General features: G+C 41.8%; 1 protein-coding gene across 1 annotated transcript; it reads left to right on the top strand.

Moving 5' to 3' along the window:
- The first annotated feature begins 5,158 nt into the window (after nucleotides 1-5,158).
- Nucleotides 5,159-23,044, top strand: tbxa2r (thromboxane A2 receptor). The gene is made up of 3 exons (XM_029633603.2): nucleotides 5,159-5,468; nucleotides 12,138-13,014; nucleotides 18,265-23,044. The coding sequence occupies exons 2-3, from the start codon at nucleotides 12,229-12,231 to the stop codon at nucleotides 18,583-18,585; spliced, it is 1,107 nt and encodes a 368-aa protein (XP_029489463.1). The 5' UTR covers nucleotides 5,159-5,468; nucleotides 12,138-12,228; the 3' UTR covers nucleotides 18,586-23,044.
- Nucleotides 23,045-23,224: the final 180 nt, after the last annotated feature.

Raw genomic sequence — 23,224 nt, 5'->3', positions numbered from 1 at the left:
CCTTCAAGCCAGAGTATTCAATAATGCTGTGGTATAAATAATATTTTAAACCAGTTACCTTGTGTCCTGGATGCTGATTGGCTGAAACCTATAATATATCAGACATTATAAACTGGGTTGTTTGAGCCCTGAATGCGGATTGGCTGACAGCCGTGGTGTATCACATATACTACGGATATGGTATTTCACTGGTATGACAAAACATTTATTTTACTGCTCTAATTACGTTGGTAACCAGCTTATAATAGCAATAAGGCACCTCGGGGGTTGGTGGTATATAGCCAATATACCACGGCTAAGGTCTGTATCCAGACACTCCGCTAAAAACAACCCTTAGCTGTGGTATATTTAGCTTAATTATAAACCAGTTAGCTTGTGTCCTAGATGCTGATTAGCTGAAACCTATGGTACATCAGACAATATACCATGGGTATAATGCAAAAATACTTGTTTACTGTTGTTACGTTCCCCAGTTTCTGTGTTGTGGTTTTGTTTGTATGTGTGTGTTTCAGGATGGCTTCCTGAAATTCCCCCAAGCAGCTGATTGGTCGGTCCCATTGCTAATTGGAGCTGACCCCGCCCTCTCGTCAGAGGATACAGCTGTATCTCATTACAGACTCCTTCTCCAGTTAGAAAAGCGAGTGTTCCTTTGTCAGAGAAAGCTAATTGGTATGTCCTATGTTGGTTGTTGCTGAAAAAGAGAGAGCTGATTGTTATGTTCTATGTTAGTTGTTGCTGAGAGAGAGAGCTGATTTGATGTCCTGTCTTGGTTGTTGCTCAGAGACCGGTTTTGTTAAGTATTGTGCAGCCGCTGCTTCTGAGGTACGTGTCAATAGGATGCAGTGGTTTTGATGATTGTTCACTTGCGTTTGTGTTTTTCTGTTTCATTTGTTCCCAGGGGGGAAGACACCTAGGGAGTGCTTAGGCAAGAGGCCCGCGGGCCTCATAACCCGTAGTATTTACTGTCTATACACACTAGGTAAGTCCTGGGCGGACCACCCCCAGTATTTAGGTTAGAGCACCAGGTGGTGCTAAGTTAGATAAGTAGTGGGTAGCCAGGTAAGGTAGGAGAGGGAGCTTTGACATTTACTTTCTTTGCTTTGGTTCCGTCTTGCCCCTTTTCCCCAAATTTACCGTGTGAAGGAATAAATAAATTCCCAGTAAGCGGTCAATTCTCTGCCTTTGTCATCCTTACCCACACGTACAGTCCCATACCCCTATCACACCTCCCCGGGAGTTGCGATGTAGCAGGGTGTTGCGTTCCCTCTTTCTAGAGGCGTCTGTAACAACTGTTGTAATTATGGTTGGTAACCAGTCTATAATAGCAATAATGCACCTCGGAGGGTTTGTGGTATATGTCCAAAATGTCACTGCTGCCATATACACCACACCACCTCGGGCTTATTGCTTTAATATCACCCCACTGGACGGTCCCCGTACAACCACCTGACCCTAGCAACCTATCAGTGGCCACAGGCCCGGTCCTGGCTGCTCTGCCACCCATAGGGGAGGTCAAACAAACTGCCCCCATCCTAACCCCTCCATTTTATGAATAGTGTAGCCTACACTGTCGGCCGCAATCCAATTGTATTTGTCACATCCGCCGAATACAACAGGTGTAAACCTTAGCGTGAAATGCTTAGTTACAAGCCCTTAACCAACAATGCAGTGCGAGAAATGTTATGAATGCCCATCCATGTAACAGGCCTACCGTTTTTAAACCAGGCAGTTCCATTGGCTTTCTTAGTCCTGATTTCTGTGACTGATCATTTTGGCTATTTAAGCTCTGAATGTCAGATAACAAAGTGGGCATGGACAAGCTAAATCCTTTGAGCCCCTAACTTTGACAAAGTGGGCACTGCATATCACGGGGCGGCATCAGCTCTCACCTAAAAAAAGGCCATATGCCACTGGGTAAGAGAAATTGTGATTGTTTTTGGGTAGTATTATTTGAGGTGTTCTGTGTTGTTGGATGTGCATTTTGGCCAGTTTAGCTCGGAAAATGCCTCCCTGGTCAATCTGCCGTACAAGGCCTAATGGCCAGGTCACAGAGGTCACTGGGAATTTGGGGAGCCAGTCTCTCTGGCATCTTCAGGACAGGGGATGGGGTGGAGTGTGATAACAGAGGAGCAGCACCACTGAGAATTCTCTACAATCCCACTTTCGGATTGATTCACAGAAATGTTATCGAAAGGTTACAAGATCGAATCCCCGAGCTGACAAGGTAAAAATCTGTCGGTCTGCCCCTCAACAAGGCAGTTAACCCACTGTTCCCTAGGCCATCATTGGAAATAAGAATTTGTTCCTATTAACTGACTTGTCTAGTTAAATAAAGGTTAAAAAAATAATAATAATGTTATGCCTGTCGTCATGCACTAAAAGAAAGATTCATCTAGAACCACTGGAAACACTGAGTAATCTATGACAAATTACAAATTACACTGTAATGCACTAGAACATTTTGTACATTGTACATTCCTATTGTGGGAACAGGAAATCCTTTATATGATAAAAGATGGGTGCTGTGCTCACTCTGTACCAGGGAGATTTAACCCTGGTGAGACCAACATGTGACACCAATATAAATGTTGAGAATCTGTATGATTGTGTACATACAGCGGCTCCCTTGTAAAATAAGCCTGAGTCTCAATGGGATCTCCCTGTTTTAAATAAAGGTTCAATAAACAAATCTAATATATTGTAACATTCACAGACATTATGGTTGTACAAAATGTCTAGTTTTCTTGCTGTAATGCTTATTGCTCTTATCTAAAGTATGCAGCAGGTCAATAAGATGCATATAATGTCACAACGTTCAACTGCTTGTAGTCAGGGCCTGTTAGAAGCAGACAGGCAGAAAACATTGATGAAGGCATCTGTTCATCTTTACAGGATAAGACGCATCTGTTCATCTTTACAGGATAAGACGATAGAGCCTGACAGCAGGAGTATCTCCCTTTGAAGATATCAGGTGTAGCGCCTAAATTGCATAATGCCTGTTTAAGAGGACATTATCTGGATGAGATTTAGGAAAGCCAAACTGTAGGATCCTTTTCACAGAGGGTTCTACATGGAACACAAAATAGTTTTACCTGAACCCATAAAAGGTTATCCTATGGGTCAGCCGAAGAACCCCTTTCAAACCCTTTTTTTCTAAGAGTGGTAGCCCATATTGGGAAGTTGTTTGACCCAAGAGGATGGTGTCCTTTCAAAATGTCAGTTCAATGTGATCTTCAAATGAAGACTGAGGATACAGTGGATACATAATGGCCTTTGAAATAGCTTTCAGCTGTAACACTTCAACTGGAAAGTCAATAGTTCATCTGCCCATGAATCATCTGTCAGTGTCTGGTACCTCAGGCCATCCCCGTCTCGTTCGAAGGCGTCGCCCTCCTCTTATCACGAGAGAGTGTTTAAATTCACTCAGTCACTACTCATAGATGGTGTACAGATTAAATGTTGCCTTGTGTACATCCTCTTGTTCCCAGACTGGAGAAGCTGTACACTGTTGTAGCTAAAATGCTACTGAGCATTGATGTAACTGCCAGCGTTAAAATGTCTCATATTAGTGACATACGATTGTCTATATGGTTTTGTTCTACAGGCTCTGTGTTTCCTTCAGACTAATGGGCCTCCCTCATTGACCGGTGAAGTAGGCTACTGCTGAGATCATTAATAACCATAATTGTCTGTTTACACCCTCATAAATATTTCACATTTAGGATATTGTAATGTACATAGTCATCATTAACCCGTGTATAAAGTTGATTGGACTTGTGGGGCCTCTAATGGAGCTTGTCTAATAGGAAATTATTTAGAAAATATACATGTCAAAAGTGCTAATACTTAAAGGGGCAATCAGCAATTGAAACAATAAAATAAAAAAATCCCTGTCACTTTTACTGTAAAAAAGCTGGAGAAATGCAACCACTCTCAAATTCAAAGACAGAACTATGAATGCATTGACTGAGCATCATCCATATCAACAATATAGTTTTACCCATGTTTTAAGGCTAGTTTTACCCATGTTTTAAGGCTAGTTTTACCCATGTTTTAAGGCTAGTTTTACCCATGTTTTAAGGCTAGTTTTACCCATGTTTTAAGGCTATACAGTGTTTGGTTAGACTTTGTTTACAAACATTGAAATGAACAAGTTCATATTTTTAGATCAGATGAGATACAACACTTAAAGCAGTAAACAGTAGTTGAAACAATAACAAAGTGTCCTTTCCTCCCCTGTTTCAATAACTAGCTGAGGGATGGGTCTGGAGAAATGTAACCACTCTCAAATTCATGTTTTAAGGCTAGTTTTACCCATGTTTTAAGGCTAGTTTTACCCATGTTTTAAGGCTATACAGTGTTTGGTTAGACTTTGTTTACAAACATTGAAATGAACAAGTTCATATTTTTGGATCAGATGAGATACACTTAAAGCAGTAAACAGGAGTTGAAACAATAACAAAGTGTCCTTTCCTCCCCTGTTTCAATAACTAGCTGAGGGATGGGTCTGGAGAAATGTAACCACTCTCAAATTCATGTTTTAAGGCTAGTTTTACCCATGTTTTAAGGCTAGTTTTACCCATGTTTTAAGGCTATACAGTGTTTGGTTAGACTTTGTTTACAAACATTGAAATGAACAAGTTCATATTTTTGGATCAGATGAGATACACTTAAAGCAGTAAACAGGAGTTGAAACAATAACAAAGTGTCCTTTCCTCCCCTGTTTCAATAACTAGCTGAGGGATGGGTCTGGAGAAATGTAACCACTCTCAAATTCATAGGCAGAGCTTTGGATGCAAGGATTGGCCATCCATCATAACAACATCATAGTTTTAACTATGTTTTGAGGCTATACAGTCTTTGTTTACATTTACTTTGTTTACAAACATTGGAGTAAAACAAGCTTAAAAATGTCAAGAATCAATGGGTACATATTATAAATGTATAAGTAAAAAAATCGATGTAGCAACTGCAGATTGCCCCTAATCACCTTTTTTTCTGAAAGTCACATTTCAAAGCTGTAAACATATTATGATCATTATATTCACACTTGTTTCTATCTACAAGAAGTTTCAATGATTCAATCATCGATGTTGCATTCTCTCGCTGCCCATTATGCTGCTGATTAGCTACATTTGCATTTGGATGCTCCCCACTGTCAGTGACAGGGATCCCGTTTACTTCCAGGGACGAAAAAATGTAACGTTTTAACTGCGGCAGAGAGGGAGTTCAGACTATTTTTGCATTGGCTTATATCAATTGTGTATATTTTCATATACCGATGTCACTCGTGAGGACAATTACCGTAAGCCTACAGCTGTTACAACGTCATTAAGATAGTCTCGTGTGGACACGGTGGACTAGAGTCTACTAAACGGACCACGACCGAGGCGCGCGCACAGTAGCAGGCTGAAGACGCAGTCTACTTCGCCCTGATGTTTGAGTGACTGAGTGACTGCTGTAAAAAGGTAGGCTACATGTTTCTTATTATCTTCTCTAAAAATAGATAGGTCCTTCTGGGCTTTTATATTTATATAATGTCCAGATATTCACTCTTTACAAGGTTTCTATGCCTCTAACATATCCAAGGAGGATAGGGAAGAGTGGGGTAAGTTGAGCGCTTGTTTCACATTCAGTATTACTCCCTCAAGGGAAAAATATAATTTATTCAAACAAAGATATCTACATATATTTCACGATGTTGTGTATCCCTGGAAATAATCAGAATTCATGTAAACATTACAGTTCTGAAAACATTGTTTTTGTATGGGGTCAATTGAGCTGCGGTACAGGGTAAATTAAGCCACCTACAAATGTCTGTACTGGATTAAATATTACCTCTACCTTTTTAAAACCATGTCAATCTTTATTTCCCAAACACAGTTAAACACAATCACAATCACTTTTTTTTGTATTTTAATCATTTTAAGCATATTTTAACAACACTTATTTAAACACTTTTAACATACTCCAGGCCCTGTTGTTACCTCATATCCCACCCATAATCCCTTATCAATTTGCTCAACTTGCCATTGGCTCAATCATTGGCTCAACTTTCTCCAAAGCAAACATTTTGACTATATTATCCCACACAGCTACAGGAATGCACTTTCATGCTAGGTTTATGACCTCATATTGGAGCTGATAGAGATCCCAACTGATGTATAAAACAATCTTTAAATGATCTACTTTGGTTTAGATACAAGCATCATGTAACCTGTAAAACAAAATCATTTGACTTGTTGAAAATCATTTTGTATTATTTAAATTTTACTTACCACTTATTCCATGTGATTTCTTCCTACAGACTCCATGAAATGATGACCTCTTCCTAAATATTTGTCCAAAAATATATTTTGTGTATGGTTTCCTAGAAACAAGGAGTGCTCAACTTACCCCTTGTCTCAACTTACCCCATGCTTCCCTACCAGGAGTCGCTCTCCTACAGCTTATTTGAGTGTAGAAAATACTTAGTGTTTTGCATGCCTACATTACACTGTATTCTAAGCAGTTTCTTAAACCATTTATCGTGTCATTTTTATTTGACTCGACTTTTGATTTGTTTTATTTGCTTATTGCTGTTTGTACGGCCTCATGGTGGAATTGTTTTTTAAATGAATTTTTCAGTGTTTGAAACTATCAAGCAATCCCAAGCTTAGCGTAAAAATAATAAGGGTAGAACAGGCTCTGTGCAAACGATACATCTAGGCCCTATAGGCTATTTAAAACTGGTTAGGCTACAGTAAATTCATTGAACACAGCCAGATTTAAAAAACTATACATTAGTCATCTGGTCTCACTGAAACATTTTGAAAGTTCTAAATCTCCTAAATTAAACAAAAATCTAAATTTGCATACAGTATGTGAACACGTGAACACAGCACACCTGTTGCTCTTGAAAATGATTCAGTTATCTGGCTGCCCATTCTGTAAAACTGTTGATTGTTTTTTGATATTGTAGAGTTGTATGATGTTAGTGTTTTGAGGTTGGACTTTAGGACGTTTAGCTCGTTAGCACGTAGCGCACATCAATTGGTGTTGGTGAACGTAACAGTGATATTGTAGCATTGTATGATATTGTAGAGTTGTAAGATATTATAGGCAGCGTTAGTTGGCACTGTACCGGCTATACCTGTGCAAAAACTCTGCTATTTTTCATATTTAAAAAAAATAGTGAGCCAACAGTTGCGAGGTCAAGCAATATGGAAATGAACTAGCCTTTATGCTCAGATGGGGATGGTTATATACCAAATGTTGTATTTACAAAGTACAAGCTGTTGAATATTGTTCAATCAAATCAATAGCCCAGCTATTTCTAAGACTGTAAGCTACAGTAATTTGTTAATTACTGTTAATTGACAGTGTTTTAATAATAAATGGGAACCCATTTCAACCCAAGACCTTGTTCTTTACAATAATTGTTGACAAAAGTCTAAAAAAAAGTGAAAAGTGACACACAGCCCCGGTCTCCCCTAATCTAATGAGTTATGCTGTTTCCCACAGTGTTTTGGGAGAAATCAAATGATACCGCCTGTCATTCATCTAATTCAGCACTGCATGCGCTTTCTATCATGGGCACCAAAAATATGCGTTGGGAACACCCTGCGTTCTGCGGTGATTTGCTAGTGTCCAATGAGGTCGACTTGATGGGACAATCAGATTCTCTGGGAGAATTTCAACCAACAGTCTCCACCACACTCGGGACATGATCACGAAATGCTCCGAATGAATTCACATATAGTGGAGAGAGTATTTGATACACTGCAGATTTTGCAGGTTTTCCTACTTACAAAGCATGTAGAGGTCTGTAATGTTTATCATAGGTACACTTCAACTGTGAGAGACGGAATCTAAAACAAAAATCCAGAAAATCACATTTTATGATTTTTAAGTAATTAATTTGCATTTTATTGCATGACATAAGTATTTGATCACCTACCAACCAGTAAGAATTCCGGCTCTCACAGACCTGTTAGTTTTTCTTTAAGAAGCTCTCCTGTTCTCCACTCATTAAACCTGTATTAACTGCACCTGTTTGAACTCGTTACTTGTATAAAAGACATCTGTCCACACACTCAATCAAACAGACTCCAACCTCTCCGCAATGGCCAAGGCCAGAGAGCTGTGTAAGGACATCAGGGGTAAAATTGTAGACCTGCACAAGGCTGGGATGGGCTACAGTACAATAGGCAAGCAGCTTGGTGAGAAGGCAACAGCTGTTGGCACAATTATTAGAAAGTGGAAGAAGTTCAAGATGACTGTCAATCACCCTCGGTCTGGGGCTCCATGCAAGATCTCACCTCGTGGGGCATCAATGATCATGAGGAAGGTGAGGGATCAGCCCAGAATTACACGGCAGGACCTGGTCAATGAGCTGGGACCACAGTCTCAAAGAAAACCATTAGTAACACACTACGCCGTCATGGATTAAAATCATGCAGCGCACGCAAGGTCCCCCTGCTCAAGCCAGCGCATGTCCAGGCCCGTCTGAAGTTTGCTAATGACCATCTGGATGATCCAGAGGAGGAATGGGAGAAGGTCATGTGGTCTGATGAGACAAAAATAGAGCCTTTTGGTCTAAACTCCACTCGCCGTGGAGGAAGAAGAAAGATGAGTACAACCCCAAGAACACCATCCCAACCGTGAAGCATGGAGGTGGAAACATCATTCTTTGGGGATGCTTTTCTGCAATGGGGACAGGACGACTGCACCGTATTGAGGGGAGGATGGATGGGGCCATGTATCACGAGATCTTGGCCAACAACCTCCTTCCCTCAGAAAGAGCATTGAAGATGGGTTGTGGCTGGGTCTTCCAGCATGACAACGAACCGAAACACACAGCCAGGGCAACTAAGGAGTGGCTCCGTAAGAAGCATCTCAAGGTCCTGCAGTGGCCTAGCCAGTCTCCAAACCTGAACCCAATAGAAAGTCTTTGGAGGGAGCTGAAAGTCCGTATTGCCCGGCGACAGCCCCGAAACCTGAAGGATCTGTAGAAGGTCTGTATGGAGGAGTGGGCCAAAATCCCTGCTGCAGTGTGTGCAAACCTGGTCAAGAACTACATGAAACGTATGATCTCTGTAACTGCAAACAAAGGTGGTCTGTACCAAATTTTAAGTTCTGCTTTTCTGATATATCAAATACTTATGTCAATCAATAAAATGCTAATTTATTACTTAAAAATCATACAATGTGATTTTCTATATTTTTGTTTTAGATTCCGTCTCTCGCGGTTAAAGTGTACCTATGATAAAAATTACAGACCTCTACATTTGCTTTGTAAGTAGGAAAATCGGCAGTGTGTCAAATACTTGTTCTCCCCACTGTATAAGCTACGGTACTTCTGGCCTTTGCCTTCAGTTCCCAGAATTGGTTCCATGTTTAGGTATCGTGTTCAGCAACATAAATATATCCATTTGATATCATGATAATGTTCTTTTTCAGAAGCTTTGATCCAAAATGACTTATAGTACAGTAAATGCATCATTTTTTTGTAAATGTGATCCCTGTTGCTACCACCATGGTCCTACCAAATGAACCACACTGGAGCACGTAGGCTATTTCAACTGTAATATGGATAGTTTGAGATTGCAGGTGTATTTAAGCAAAAAGGATCAACACCAGCTTGTTTGTTATTTGTAGAAGTTTAATTCCTCTTGTCCTCTCTGATTTCAGTGCATTTATCCAGTGGTAATCCACTCTCATTAGTTGGAAAACAACATTGAATAAGTATAGAAATTAGGATATTGGCTGATTGCTTCAGTGTAATTTCTCGTGATTCTGTAGTCAAAACACGCAGGGAGACAGGGAATACTGATGCCTGATTGCAACAACATAATGCCATTCCTCCAAGGAACACAGGTTAAATTTGACCTGATAACTATTCCCAGCCTGGTCCCAGAAAGACTTGACTGTCTAGCTATAGCTGGGGATGGAAGGGTCTCAAACAGTAAACACAAAATCAGTAACTAAAGTGCATTCGTATTCAGACCCCTAAACTTTTTCCACATTGTTACGTTACAGCCTTATTCAAACATTGATTAAATATATTTTTTCCTCATCAATCTACACACAATACCCCATAATAACAAAGCAAAAACAGGCTTTTAGTATTCAGACCCTTTACTCAGTACTTTGTTGAAGCACCTTTGGCAGCTATTACACCCTCAAGTCTTCTTGGGTATGACGCTACAAACTTGGCATACCTGTATTTGGGGAGTTTCTCCCATTCTTCTCTGCAGATTCTCTCAAGCTCTGTCAGGTTGGATGGGGAGCATTGCTGCACAGCTATTTTCAGATCTCTCCAGAGATGTTCAATCAGGTTCAAGTCCGGACTATGGCTGGGCCACTCAAAGACATTCAGAAACTTGTCCCGAAGCCACTCCTGCGTTGTCTTGGCTGTGTGCTTAGGGTTGTTGTCCTGTTGGAAGGTGAACCTTCGCCAAGTCTGTGGTCCTGAGCTCTCTGGAGCAGGTTTTCATTAAGGATCTCTCTGTACATTGCTTCGTTCATCTTCGCCTCAATCCTGGCTAGTCTTTCAGTCCCTGCCACTGAAAAACATCCCCACAGCATGATGCTGCCACCACCATGTTTCACTGTAGGGATGGTGCCAGGCTTCTTCCAGACGTGACACTTGGCATTCAGGCCAAAGAGTTCAATCTTGGTTTCATCAGACCAGAGAATCTTGTTTCTCATGGTCTGAGAGTCCTTTAGGTGCCTTTTGACAAACTCCAAGCGGGCTGTCATGTGCCTTTTACTGAGGAGTGGCTTCCATCTGGCCACTTTACAATAAAGGCCTGATTGGTGGAGTGCTGCAGAGATGGTTGTCCTTCTGGAAGGTTCTCCCATCTCCACAGAGGAACTCTGGAGCTCAGTCAGTGACCATCGGGTTCTTGGTCACCTCCCTGACCAAGGCCCTTCTCCCCTGATTGCTCAGTTTGGCCGAGCGGTCAGCTCTAAGAAGAGTCTTGGTGGTTCCAAACTTCTTCCATTTAAGATTGAGGGAGGCCATTGTGTTCTTGCGGACCTTCTATGCTACAGAATTGTTTTGGTACCCTTCCCCAGATCTGTACCTCGACACAATCCTGTCTCAGTTCTCTCAGTTTTTCATTTTTATAAATTAGCAAACATATCTAAAAACCTGTTTTCGCTTTGTCATTATGGGTTTTGTATGTAGATTGATGAGGAAAATGTTTTTAAATCAATTTTAGAATAAGGCTGTAACATAACAAAATGAGGAAAAAGTGAAGGGGTCTGAATAATTTCCAATCTTAGCAACTACATCTTAGCAACTATATCTAGCAAACCCAACTATCTACTAAGCTTGGTGAACTTCTTTGATTATTTAATTTTTTTGAAATGAGAGCATGTTTTTCTGGACTCAGTGATTTGGGTTCATACCTACAATGCCTACAATGCCTACAATGCAGCACAAGTTCCTCGGTGATAACATAGTAGGATGGCATTTGGAGAATCTGTTTCCTGTTAATCCTCTCTTGTCATGTCCCCATGATAGTCTCTAATTTTACCGGTAGGCTATGTGATCTCCATTTAGTTTGATGGCGGAAGTGAATGACTAGTAAGCTGACCTCTGACCTCTGTTAAAGACATCATTATATTAACGTTGACGTAATGTTGATGTAACTGCATTTCCTGCCAAGAGATGGGCAACTACAGTTGTGTGTTTTTACTGTCTCCCACACTTTGGAATTCATGGGGTCAAAGTCTCTATCCACCATTGTGTCTTTAGTCCTCTAGAGAGGCTTGATTGAGTCTGTTTAAACATTGTCAACATGTTAAGATGAGTCTGGTGGAACCAGCCTTATCGCTGTGTTCAATAGAATGGTAAACGTAGCAATCAGACTGGTCCCAAGAGGCTATGTAGACAATGACACAATGGCAAACAAAAGTTTTCAGTCGGTTTCTATGAACATTTTTAAAAGCTGTGTGTAGTTTTCGAGGTCAGTCGAGTGTAAGCATTCCAGTTCTGTCAACTAATAAACATTCTTCCCGGAATCAAATCATATAATCTCTGCTGAATGGAAGTTTATTATTCTGTCCTGTGAGCTAAACCAAAAAGTTGTTAAAAGTCTTGTTGAAACGCTTCTGTTACTAATGCAGAGTTCTGTCCCATTTGTCAGGAGGAAGAATAAAGGCAACGGAAATCTTAAATGAACTAGTTCCTCCTCTTCTGAAGTGTTGGGAATAGCCAAACTTCCTGCAGCCGCCACCATGAACCTCTCCAACGAGACGACTCCACAGTGCTTCTCCATCAACAATCCCCCCTTCAACTTCTCCCACACCATTGCTTCCGTCTACTTCTCCACTGTGTTCAGCCCTCTGGGCCTCACCTTCAACCTCATCGCCTTTGTGGTCCTCCTCAAGTCCTTCCAGCGCACGCACAGCCGCTCGCGCTCCTCCTTTCTCGTCTTCCTCTGCGGCCTGGTGGTCACCGACTTCATGGGCCTCCTGGTCACCGGCATTATCGTGATCACCTTCCACTTCACCCAGTTCAACTGGCGCCGCCTGGACCCGCACTGCCACTTCTGCAACTACATGGGCATGTCCATGGTCTTCTACGGCCTGTGCCCACTGCTGCTGGGCGCCACCATGGCTGTGGAACGCTTCGTGGGCATCAACCGGCCGTTCGCCCGCTCCACCAGCATGAACAAGTCGCGGGCCGTGTGCATAGTGCTGATGGTGTGGGCGGTAGCGGGATGCATCTCACTACTGCCCCTGGTGGGTGTGGGGAGCTACCACATGCAGATACCAGGCTCCTGGTGCTTCTTCAACATTAGCTCTAAGGCTAGCGACATGGTCTTCTGTCTACTCTTCTCTCTGGTCGGGCTGCTGTCCATAGCCGTGTCCTTCCTGCTCAACACGGTGAGCGTGGTGACCCTGGTCAAGGTGTGCTGCGGCCAGGACAGCATGCAGCGTCGCCGCGACTACGAGGTGGAGATGATGGTGCAGCTCATCTGGATCATGATGATCGCTACCATCTGCTGGTGCCCCCTGCTGGTGAGTAGTGGCAGCCTATTAAAACATGCACGCACACACGCACATACATACACACTATACCAAGCACGTACAGTACATGTCAGGAGGACACAATATCCACTGAAACACATCATTATAGTCATCACTCAGTATTGATATGTAAGAAATTCCAACATTTGTTCTTTGTAACATATTTAAGCAACAAGGCCCACGGGGGTGTGGTATATGGCCAATATACGACGGCTAAGGGCTGTTCTTATGCACGATTCAATGTGGAGTACCTGGACACAGCCCTTAGCCGTGGTATATTTACCACATATCAACCCCCAAGGCACCTTATTGCTCTTATAAACTGGTTAACAAAGTAATTAGAGCAGTAAAAATACATGTTTTTTAATACCCGTGGTACACGGTCTGATATACCACGGCTATCAGCCAATCAGCATTCAGGGCTCGAGCACCCAATCTCTTCATTCAAAGCTAACGACTGGAACGATCTGCAAAAAAACACTCAAACTGTACAGTTTTATCTCCATCTCTTCATTCAAAGACTCAATCATGGACACTCTTACTGACAGTTGTGGCTGCTTCGCGTGGTGTATTGTTGTCTCTACCTTTTGCCCTTTGTGTTGTTGTCTGTGCCCAATAATATGTGTACCCTGTTTTGTGCTGCTACCATGTTGTGCTGCCTCCATGTTGTGTTGCTGCCATGTTGTGTTGCTACCATGCTGTGTTGGCATGTGTTGCTGCCATGCTATGTTGTTGTCTTAGTTCTCTCTTTATGTTGTGTTGTCTCTCTTTTCGTGATGTGTATTTTATCCTATATTTTTATTTAATTTATGTTTATTTTTAATTCCATCCTTTTGCATTTTGGTAGGCCGTCATTGTAAATAATAATTTGTTCTTATCTGACTTAACCAACATATATAATGCAATAGACCATCACTGCTGCATACTGTATACGTACTGCATTTGTATGGCAAATTAAGTCCAGAGATATTGATCAATTCACACTTGATACAGGCCCCAATACATGTGTATCAATATGTGCACACAAACATCTCTGATAATTGAGGTTGCTCTCTCGATCCTCCACTAACTGAACTCTTTTTGGCTAACTTTCTGGTACCACTGCTGACTTGCCTCTAAAGCTAAGCAAGGTTGGTCCCTGGATTGAAGAACAGCTGCTGGAAGTGCTGTTGGAGGTCCAGAAGGGGTCTGGTCTATGGAGAGTCCAATGCCCCAGGGCAGCGAAGGGGACATTGTCCTGCGTAAGGTGCCGTCTTTCGAGATGGGATGTTAAACGGTTGTCCTGACTCTCTGTGGTCACTAAAGATCCCGTGGCACTTATCGTAAGAGTAGGGGTATTAACCCCAGTGTCTTGGCTACATCACCAACCTGACCATGATGGCCACCTAATCATCCCCCAGCTTCCAATTGGTGGTTTTATCCCCTCTTCTCCCCCTGTAACTCTTACCTAGGTTGTTGCAATAATATGTTCTCAGTCAACTTACCTGGTAAAATAAGGCTGAATAACTGTCTGAACAGCATAAACTGTGGGGTGTCTTTGTAAGCAATGTGCATTGTTTACAGCTAATGTCAAGTTCAGGAAGTGGAACTGGCCCTGTATTAGGGAGTGGGGCTGTATGCTGGCTGGTGATAAGGCCTGTAAGAGAGGGCCATCTCCGGCTGCAGACAAAGGGGGATATCCGGGCCAGAGTCTTTTTCCTAGATCTGCCTCTGTCCTTCTGTGTCTTTGTGTTCAATCGATTCAATTCAAAACTGATACAAAGTTTTCAATCGCACAGTGAATGTTGATAAAAGTACTAACAAATACAGAACTGTTATAGTACATAAACATAAACTAACTGTCTCTGACATGTAATGTACAGGAAAGTATTCAGAGCCCTTCCTTTCTCCATGTTGTTACGTCTTTATTCTAAAATGGATTAAATCATTTTTTCCCCCTCATAAATCTACACACAATACCCAATAATGATGAAGTGAAAAAAGGTTTTAAGAAATGTTTGTAAATTGTATTAATTTTTTTTTTTTAAGAAATACCTTATTAGGCTACTTGGGACAGAAGGTAGCCTAGTGGTTAGAGCGTTGGACTAGTAACCAGCAGGTAGCCTAGTGGTTAGAGCGTTGGACTAGTAACCAGCAGGTAGCCTAGTGGTTAGAGCGTTGGACTAGTAACCAGCAGGTAGCCTAGTGGTTAGAGCGTTGGACTAGTAACCAGCAGGTAGCCTAGTGGTTAGAGCGTTGGACTAGTAACCGAAAAGTTGCAGGATTGAATTCCAGGGCTGACAAGGTAAAAATCTGTCGTTCTGCCCCTGAACAAGGCAGTTAACCCACTGTTCCTACACCGTTATTGAAAATAAGAATGTGTTCTTAAACTGACTTGCCTAGTTAAATAAAGGTTAAAAAAAATAAAATGGATAAAGTATACAGTTCTCTTCAGCATTCCACCAATCAGGTCTTTATGTTAGAGTGGCCAGATGCAATCCACTCCTCAGTAAAAGGCACATGACAGCCCACTTGGAGTTTGTCAAAGACACCAAAAGACTCTCAGACCGTGAGAAACAAGATTCTCTGATCTGATGAAACTAAGTTTGAACTCTTTGCCCTGAATGCCAAGCTTCACGTCTGGAGGAAACCTGGCACCATCCCTATGGTTGTAGCATGCTGTAGGAATGTTTTTTCCACGTCTGGAACTGGGAGACTAGTCAGGATTGTTAATCTTTCTCTCGATCCTGACTAGTCTCCCAGTCCCAGCTACTGAAAAACAGCATGATGCTGATATTTGATGAAAACCTGCTTCAGAGCACTCAGGACCTCATACTGGGGCGAAGGTTCACCTTCCAACAGGACAACGACCCTAAGCACACAGCCAAGACAATGCAGGAGTGGCTTCGGGACAAGTTTCAATATCCTTGAGTGGCCCAGCCAGAGCACTGACTTGAACCCGATCGAACATCTCTGGAGAGACCTGAAAATAGCTGTGCAGCCATGCTCCCCATCCAACCTGACACAGCTTGAGAGGATCTGGAGAGGAGAAACTCCCAAATACAGGTGTGCCAAGCTTGTAGCGTCATACCCAAGAAGAATCCAGGCTGTAATCGATGCCTAAGGTGCTTCAACAAAGTACTGAGTAAAGGGTCTGTTTACTTATGTTAATGTCATTTGAAAAAAAATGTAAACCTGTTTTTGCTTTGTCATTATGGGGTATTGTGTGTAGTTTGATGGGGAGGGGGGGGGGGGGGTGTTGTAATACATTTTAGAACAAGGCTTTAACGTAACAAAATGTGGAAAAAGTCAAGGGGTCTGAATACTTTCCGAATGCACTGTATACACATTTCGTTATTTCTCACTCTCAAAAAATGGGGCTTAGTCTGGTCTAAGCTACCAGTCTCTAAATGCCTCATTTCTCCTAAGCAATGCAGGCTAAATTAGCTGACCTCAAAGTGCTGTAATACTTCTGGACCATAGCCATTCAAGGCTCTTTGTAATCAACATTGTGGCTTAGGTAGTTGGGAGGCCAAAAACCACATCAACTCGCATCACAGCCTCACAATGTGGGTGTATGATGTGCTACTATTCCACTGCTCTTTGTGTGTTCTGTAACACTTTATTTTGAATACGGTTGAGCATCTATCTACAGTGTAGATTCTACACGGTACCTACCATCAAAATAAAGTGTTTACTGTCAGTGTTTGACAGTGTTTCCGTCAGTGTTTCCGCAAGATTATTTTCTAGGCGCCACCAAATCAATATCGAAGGCCTTTTTTAACAAACATTTTGATTTAAAACCTAAAAGGGGTACAAGTGAAGCCTAATTATTTTTGGAAGGAAGGGGGAAAGAGTTCGGTGGGGAGGTGGATATAATGGTAGGGTAACACTTTATTTCATACCGGTATTTAACTAGGCAAGTCAGCTAAGAACAAATTCTTATTTTCAATGACGGCCTAGGAACAGTGGGTCAACTGCCTGTTCAGGGGCAGAACGACAGATTTGTACCTTGTCAGCTCGGGGATTCGATATTGCAACCTTTCGGTTACTAGTCCAACGCTCTAGGCTACCTGCCGCCCCGCTATCGTATGTTCTTCAGCACTTCTGGAGCCCTTTATCCAGTCTAACCTCCTGACTGTCCTGTACAGATATATATTCTGAAATGTGCTGTGTACGCCAAACCCGTAGAGCCTGACTTCATGTTACTCAGCCTGCGGATGGCCACCTTCAATCAGCTATGTGACCCCTGGGTATACATCCTATGTCAGGAGTCCAGACTAAGGCGAGTAAAAACAGCTAATGTTTATACCGCCCCCTATCTTTACTCACCACACATTGCTTTGTGCTGTGGCTCCTCCGGACTGTCCGGACCCTCATCCATAGCCAGACCATCCAAATGAATGCATCATTCGTGCCACAACTATGGACTCATCTGCTTTGGACCACCATCTTAGCCGCTTCACTTCTCCTTAACAGCTTCTGAACTACATTATTCATAACCCCCAACTGGATCATGCTCAGTCCAAAGACTATTTGAGGGATATTCGTTTCTGTTCTACTCCATATCAGGCAGGCAATAAGCCATTCACTTGCAATCTCTGCTTTTGCCAGTGCACCCCCCCCCCACCTCCCCATGGACCAACGATGGTGATATCTAAAATTTTTTTTTAAAAACAATGATCATTCCAAATCATAAACAATGCTTTGGACCTGTGGTCGTTGTGTATCTGCGTACTCTATTCGTGTGTATTCCGTTGTTAATGATGCATGCGTGTGTGTTCCGTTGTTAATGATGCATGCGTGTGTGTTCCGTTGTTAATGATGCATGCGTGTGTGTGTGTTTGACCACAGCAACTCATTGCCAGCTGCGATCATGAGACACTAAAAGGGACTGTTAGCATTTTTTAGATGCATCTGGAAAATGCTAATTATTTGCTAAACACAAGCGCATATGTCATTTCTGAGGAGTAGAGCTTATTTGTGTGTGTGTGTGTGTGTGTGTGTGTATGAATGTGTATGAATGTGTGTGTGTGTGCGAGTATGAATGTGTGTGTGCGAGTATGAATGTGTGTGTTTGTGCGTGTCTGAATGTGTGTGAGAAGGCCCAAACTGCTGCCCTCGTGTTCAAACTACTGATGACAAATCATTCTCCTTCTCACTTCCCCACTCTCTCTCTAACTGTTATTCCCTCCATCTCCCTCCCTATTCTTCTAATTGTCTTTGTCTCTCCATCTCCCTCCCTCCCCCTACATTCCACAGGTGTTTATTGCGCAGACTGTGTTGTCAGAGAGCCCACTTCAGGTCCGCAACCTGCTGCTCTTCATCCGTTTCGCCACCTGGAACCAGATCCTGGACCCCTGGGTGTACATCCTGTTTCGGCGCGCCGTCCTTAAGCGCCTCTACCCCAACTGGGACTGGTCCCGGGGCTCCATAAGGACCCTGTACCCGGCCTCCTTCGTCGGCACCATCCGCCGGTTCACCCGTTCTTCCCTGGGCGGTGATGTCCTGGGGGGTGGCGAAAGGCGCGTGTCAGTCGAAACTCAGTCATTTAACGTGAAGGCTCCACCTTCATCGCCTTGACTGTTTCCTGTTGTTGTGCATTGGTACTCCTCCTCGTCAGTGACATTTTTATTTATATGTTTTTTAGGTGCTGTTTAAACAGTTCTAAAAAGAGACTGAACATGGATACGGCTGTGGCATTCCACTGAGCACAAACAGGTTGAATAAACGTATTGTGACGTGGAATCTGTACATTGGAATTGAAAAAATGTCAAATGTTTTTTTCAACCACAACGTTATGTTGTCATTGTAACCAATTTTCAACATAGACAAACCTTGTATGAAATATGTTGCATTTGTATCTTTGAAACAATGGCAGAACTTCAACGTTATATCCACTATCAGAAGAAGAAGAAGAAAAAAAACAGGCTGAGCAGCACCTCCTACTGGAGAGAGGATCTATCTACAACTATACATGTAGTTTCCCATCCAGGGTTTCCACCAAGCTCAGCCCTACTTAGTTGTTACGTACTATGTCACTGACTACTACCAATGTGCTATTGTGAGAATGATTATTGAGAGATCTCTTAATAACTAAATATATTCACTGTTGCTATCAAAGTATTTCCAAAGGGTAGGTTTTAACAGTGCAAATGAATTGTAACCATACTTTATAAGTCATGTATCATCAATTATACTATTTAGGCCTATATAGTATTTGCCAAAGTCATCAACAGCTATTGTTTCAATTCAACCATGGTAAAAAAATATATAGAAACTGGGTGGTTCGAGCCCTGAATGCTGATTGATTGACAGCCGTGACCTTATACCACGGGTATGACAAAATATTCATTTTAACTGCTTTAATTACATTGGCAACCAGTTTATAATCGCAATAAGGCACCTCAGGGGTTTGTGGTATATGGCCAATATACCACGGCTTAGAGCTGTATCCGGGCACACGTTGCGTGGTGTGTAAGAATAGCCCTCGGGCTGTATTGCTTAAATAGACAATACATATAGGCTTAGGGTTTCAAGCTTTGGTTCATTTCAAATGTACTCTTCAAGGTAATTATTAATATGTTGTATTCATGTTTCCATCTCAACCAAAAATGTAAGTTAAAGAATATGGACTAAATTTAAATCAAAGTTTATTTAATGTGCATTTAAAGTTTGATTTGATTTAATTTAGTCCTATTCTTTAAGTTAGATTTTTGTTTGAGATGGAGACGTGAATCCAACAATTAATTTGTAGACAAACTGAGTGTTGAATTGGGTTTGACTGTCTACGCAGGTAAATATCACCATAGATATTCTGTTTGGAAGATATAGTCCTGAAACAAATCTTGGGTTGCTAGAGACGCGACCCAGTAGTTCAGTCTTTTTGTTCTGTATCTATGGACCCGTCCCAGTCATTCAGTCTTTTTGTTCTTTATCTATGGACGCGTCCCAGTCATTCAGTCTTTTTGTTCTGTATCTATGGACCCGTCCCAGTCATTCAGTCTTTTTGTTCTGTATCTATGGACGCGTCCCAGTCATTCAGTCTTTTTGTTCTGTATCTATGGACCCGTCCCAGTCATTCAGTCTTTTTGTTCTGTATCTATGGACGCGTCCCAGTCATTCAGTCTTTTTGTTCTGTATCTATGGACCCGTCCCAGTCATTCAGTCTTTTTGTTCTGTATCTATGGACGCGACCCAGTCATTCAGTCTTTTTGTTCTGTATCTATGGACGCGACCCAGTCATTCAGTCTTTTTGTTCTGTATCTATGGACGCGACCCAGTCATTCAGTCTTTTTGTTCTGTATCTATGGACCCGTCCCAGTCATTCAGTCTTTTTGTTCTGTATCTATGGACGCGACCCAGTCATTCAGTCTTTTTGTTCTGTATCTATGGACGCGACCCAGTCATTCAGTCTTTTTGTTCTGTATCTATGGACCCGTCCCAGTCTTTTTGTTCTGTATCTATGGACGCGACCCAGTCATTTGTTCTATACCCATACTGGCTGACAATGTTCTTATCCCTGGCTCGCTAGCTAGCCAACTACGTCTAACTTACAGTTACGTCAAAAAGTGCAGCCAGAATAACAGCAAAGTAGCTTTATTTGCGTTTGTTTAAGCTGTTTTCTAGTGACATTTATTTGGATACAGTACATCCATAACAATAAGCTGGTGAGGCGAGATTTCGCCTGGCATAGAAAATGTGGTCACTCGTCAGGACACTGTTGTTCAGAGGAGCTAGCCAACAACACAGCTACAGTAATACAATCACTTCAAACTGAAGCTGGAAAGACTGCAAATGAGCTGTGTTTCATTTGACCTTTTTTCAATTGAATTTTTTTTTGTATCCATAAAAATGATGCCATCTGAATTATGATTTAGACTGACTGAGAAACGCTGCCTGCCTTTCTGTCTCGTCCAGACTCATGACATGTTCATTACTATGGGGCAGCTGGTGAAATCGAATTTGAATATTGAAACAATGTTGCGAATGTCGGAGAGACTGACAGCAAGGTTTATACAAATCTCCGCTGTTGAAAACTACATTTTAGTCTAAAAGACATTAGATAATATCTAGATGCTTTTTATAGTGGAGATCAAGTGTATAAAGTGCCTGGCTGGGCTGATGAGACAGTGGATTGCGCAGTCAGATGGAAAAAAGTAAACAGGCATTTTAACGTCATAGATTTAGCCGGTGGCAATTTGTGGAATAGACACCAACTGGAATGCGATTTTAACCAATCAGCATTCAGGATTAGACCCACCCATTGTAAAATACTTTGTAGAAGCACCTTTGGCAGTGATTACAGCTGCACTTTAGTTTCTAGGCCCAACTGTTCGGACGCTACAGACATTTTCGTGAGAAGACCGATTTTCTGACAAACACAGCTGTAGCTCGGCCACTTTCCAACACCGGTGAGGAAGTCCGACAGAGGTGGATGCGTTGGATTAAGACACATCCGTAATCATAGAAAGCGTGCATGTTCGACATAGCATTCAAAGATCGCAGGTCTGTGGAGATCTTCCCAATTGCTATATTAATCTGCGCAGAATCTCAAACAGCATTGATCACTTGCACCATGCTCTTTTAATGTAATCTCAACTACAATCCAGGTCATTTGGTTGTGCTATTAGATAAAGCACATTGATAAAACATTTCAGTAGTTGTATAAATACTAAATGTCTGACATTGTATTCCCATTTGAACATTGTTGTGCTTCTAAATGGTTCAAAGTGCTGTGAAAACACATTTAGATGACAGATAAACCAGAAATCAGACAGTTTTTCCAATGGAATTTGGTTGTGCTTTTAGATGGTTGAACACATAGTGAAAACACATTGGGAATTAAACACACTTCTGGCTGTCTTTTAGAGTGGGTCCGTAAAGGTTGAAATCTCATTGATCAACGTCTCAACCAAATATTACCAAAAATGTCCAAGTTGAAATGGCACGGTGTGCCCAGTGGGATGGCATTGGAGCTGAGAGCTGGTTATTCCTGTGCCCTGAGCACATGATGTTGCCAGTGGGGTGATATTGTGTGGTGGTATTCAGCATTGTTTAGTAGAGACCAAGGAAATGTAATTAGAGCCTGACAGCAGCATCTGGTTTAGATTTAGACTGTGTGACGTATCGCTGTGCTCATCAGTCACACATAAAAATGGACAAATGAAGTCCCTTCCTACACCAGAGTTTATATTGAAGGATGCACTTCCTTATCAGATTCCATGCCAAAGACCACCGGTCATGGTGTGTACGTGACTATCTGACTTAATTTTTATGTGTTCATGTGAAAGTGTCACTGTGGTTAAGTGTATGCTTATGTGTGTGTGTACTAACTTTCTCCTGTTGCTATGCAGCAGCTTCACCTGACATTAATCAACCACATGTATTCATCACCAAAAGGACAACTGTCATCGGCTCTGTTGAGGTATCTAGCCTCCGCTGGCACAGTGCCCTTCGTTGGTTGGCCGACTGCCCTATCTCCCTGTCTGCTTTTTGAATCCTATGACCCTCTGTTCTGTCCTCATGTTCAACTATGGTTGAGTTTTATACCAGTGACGCATGGATGGGCCAAAGAAGAGGTGTTACTATGTCGTTTTATGTATACACTTCCTATGAAAGATGAGAGATGGTCCCTGATGATATGGACAGGAATTCATCAATACGTTAATCATCCGCATGTACACCGGTATACTCTTCTTTTTTAAACAGTGTTACAAATTCAAGTGATCAAGTTTCAAAGTCAACCCAAAGCTAGGAAAAGTGTTAGACTGTTTAATGTGTTAAAGACTGTGAAATGATGGTGAGGAAGAATGCATGTCATGTTGCATGTTAGTTCACTATGTATGTGTATAATGTGTCTTCTATTTTTTGAAGGAAAACCGATGAAACGATGTAATGTCTGGCTGTGTGGGGTTTGATGTATGCTATGATGACACAGGTGTCTGAGCATGTACAATGCAGATGTAACATGTATACAGTCGGTGGAAGTTGGTATGTATTTTCTCCCAGGGGAAATAAAAGCTGAAAGGTTTAACTAAAAGTGAGCTTTGTTTATGGTTTGTTTGTGTTACTCTTTGATTCAAACACCGCACTGATCTATTCTTTTTTGACTTGGAAGTTTGACTCAATTTGACTTTTAAGTTGGTGTTTTTGAGCAAAAGTACTTGCTAAGAATAATTATCTTTAAAAAACATAGTATAAACTGTTATTGATACTGTAG

This window comes from Oncorhynchus nerka, linkage group LG25 (genome assembly GCF_034236695.1).
Source record: "Oncorhynchus nerka isolate Pitt River linkage group LG25, Oner_Uvic_2.0, whole genome shotgun sequence".
Classification (NCBI taxonomy): Eukaryota; Metazoa; Chordata; class Actinopteri; order Salmoniformes; family Salmonidae; genus Oncorhynchus; species Oncorhynchus nerka.
The sequence above is the reverse complement of the archived record's forward strand: the minus strand, read 5'-3'. Positions and strand labels throughout refer to the sequence as shown.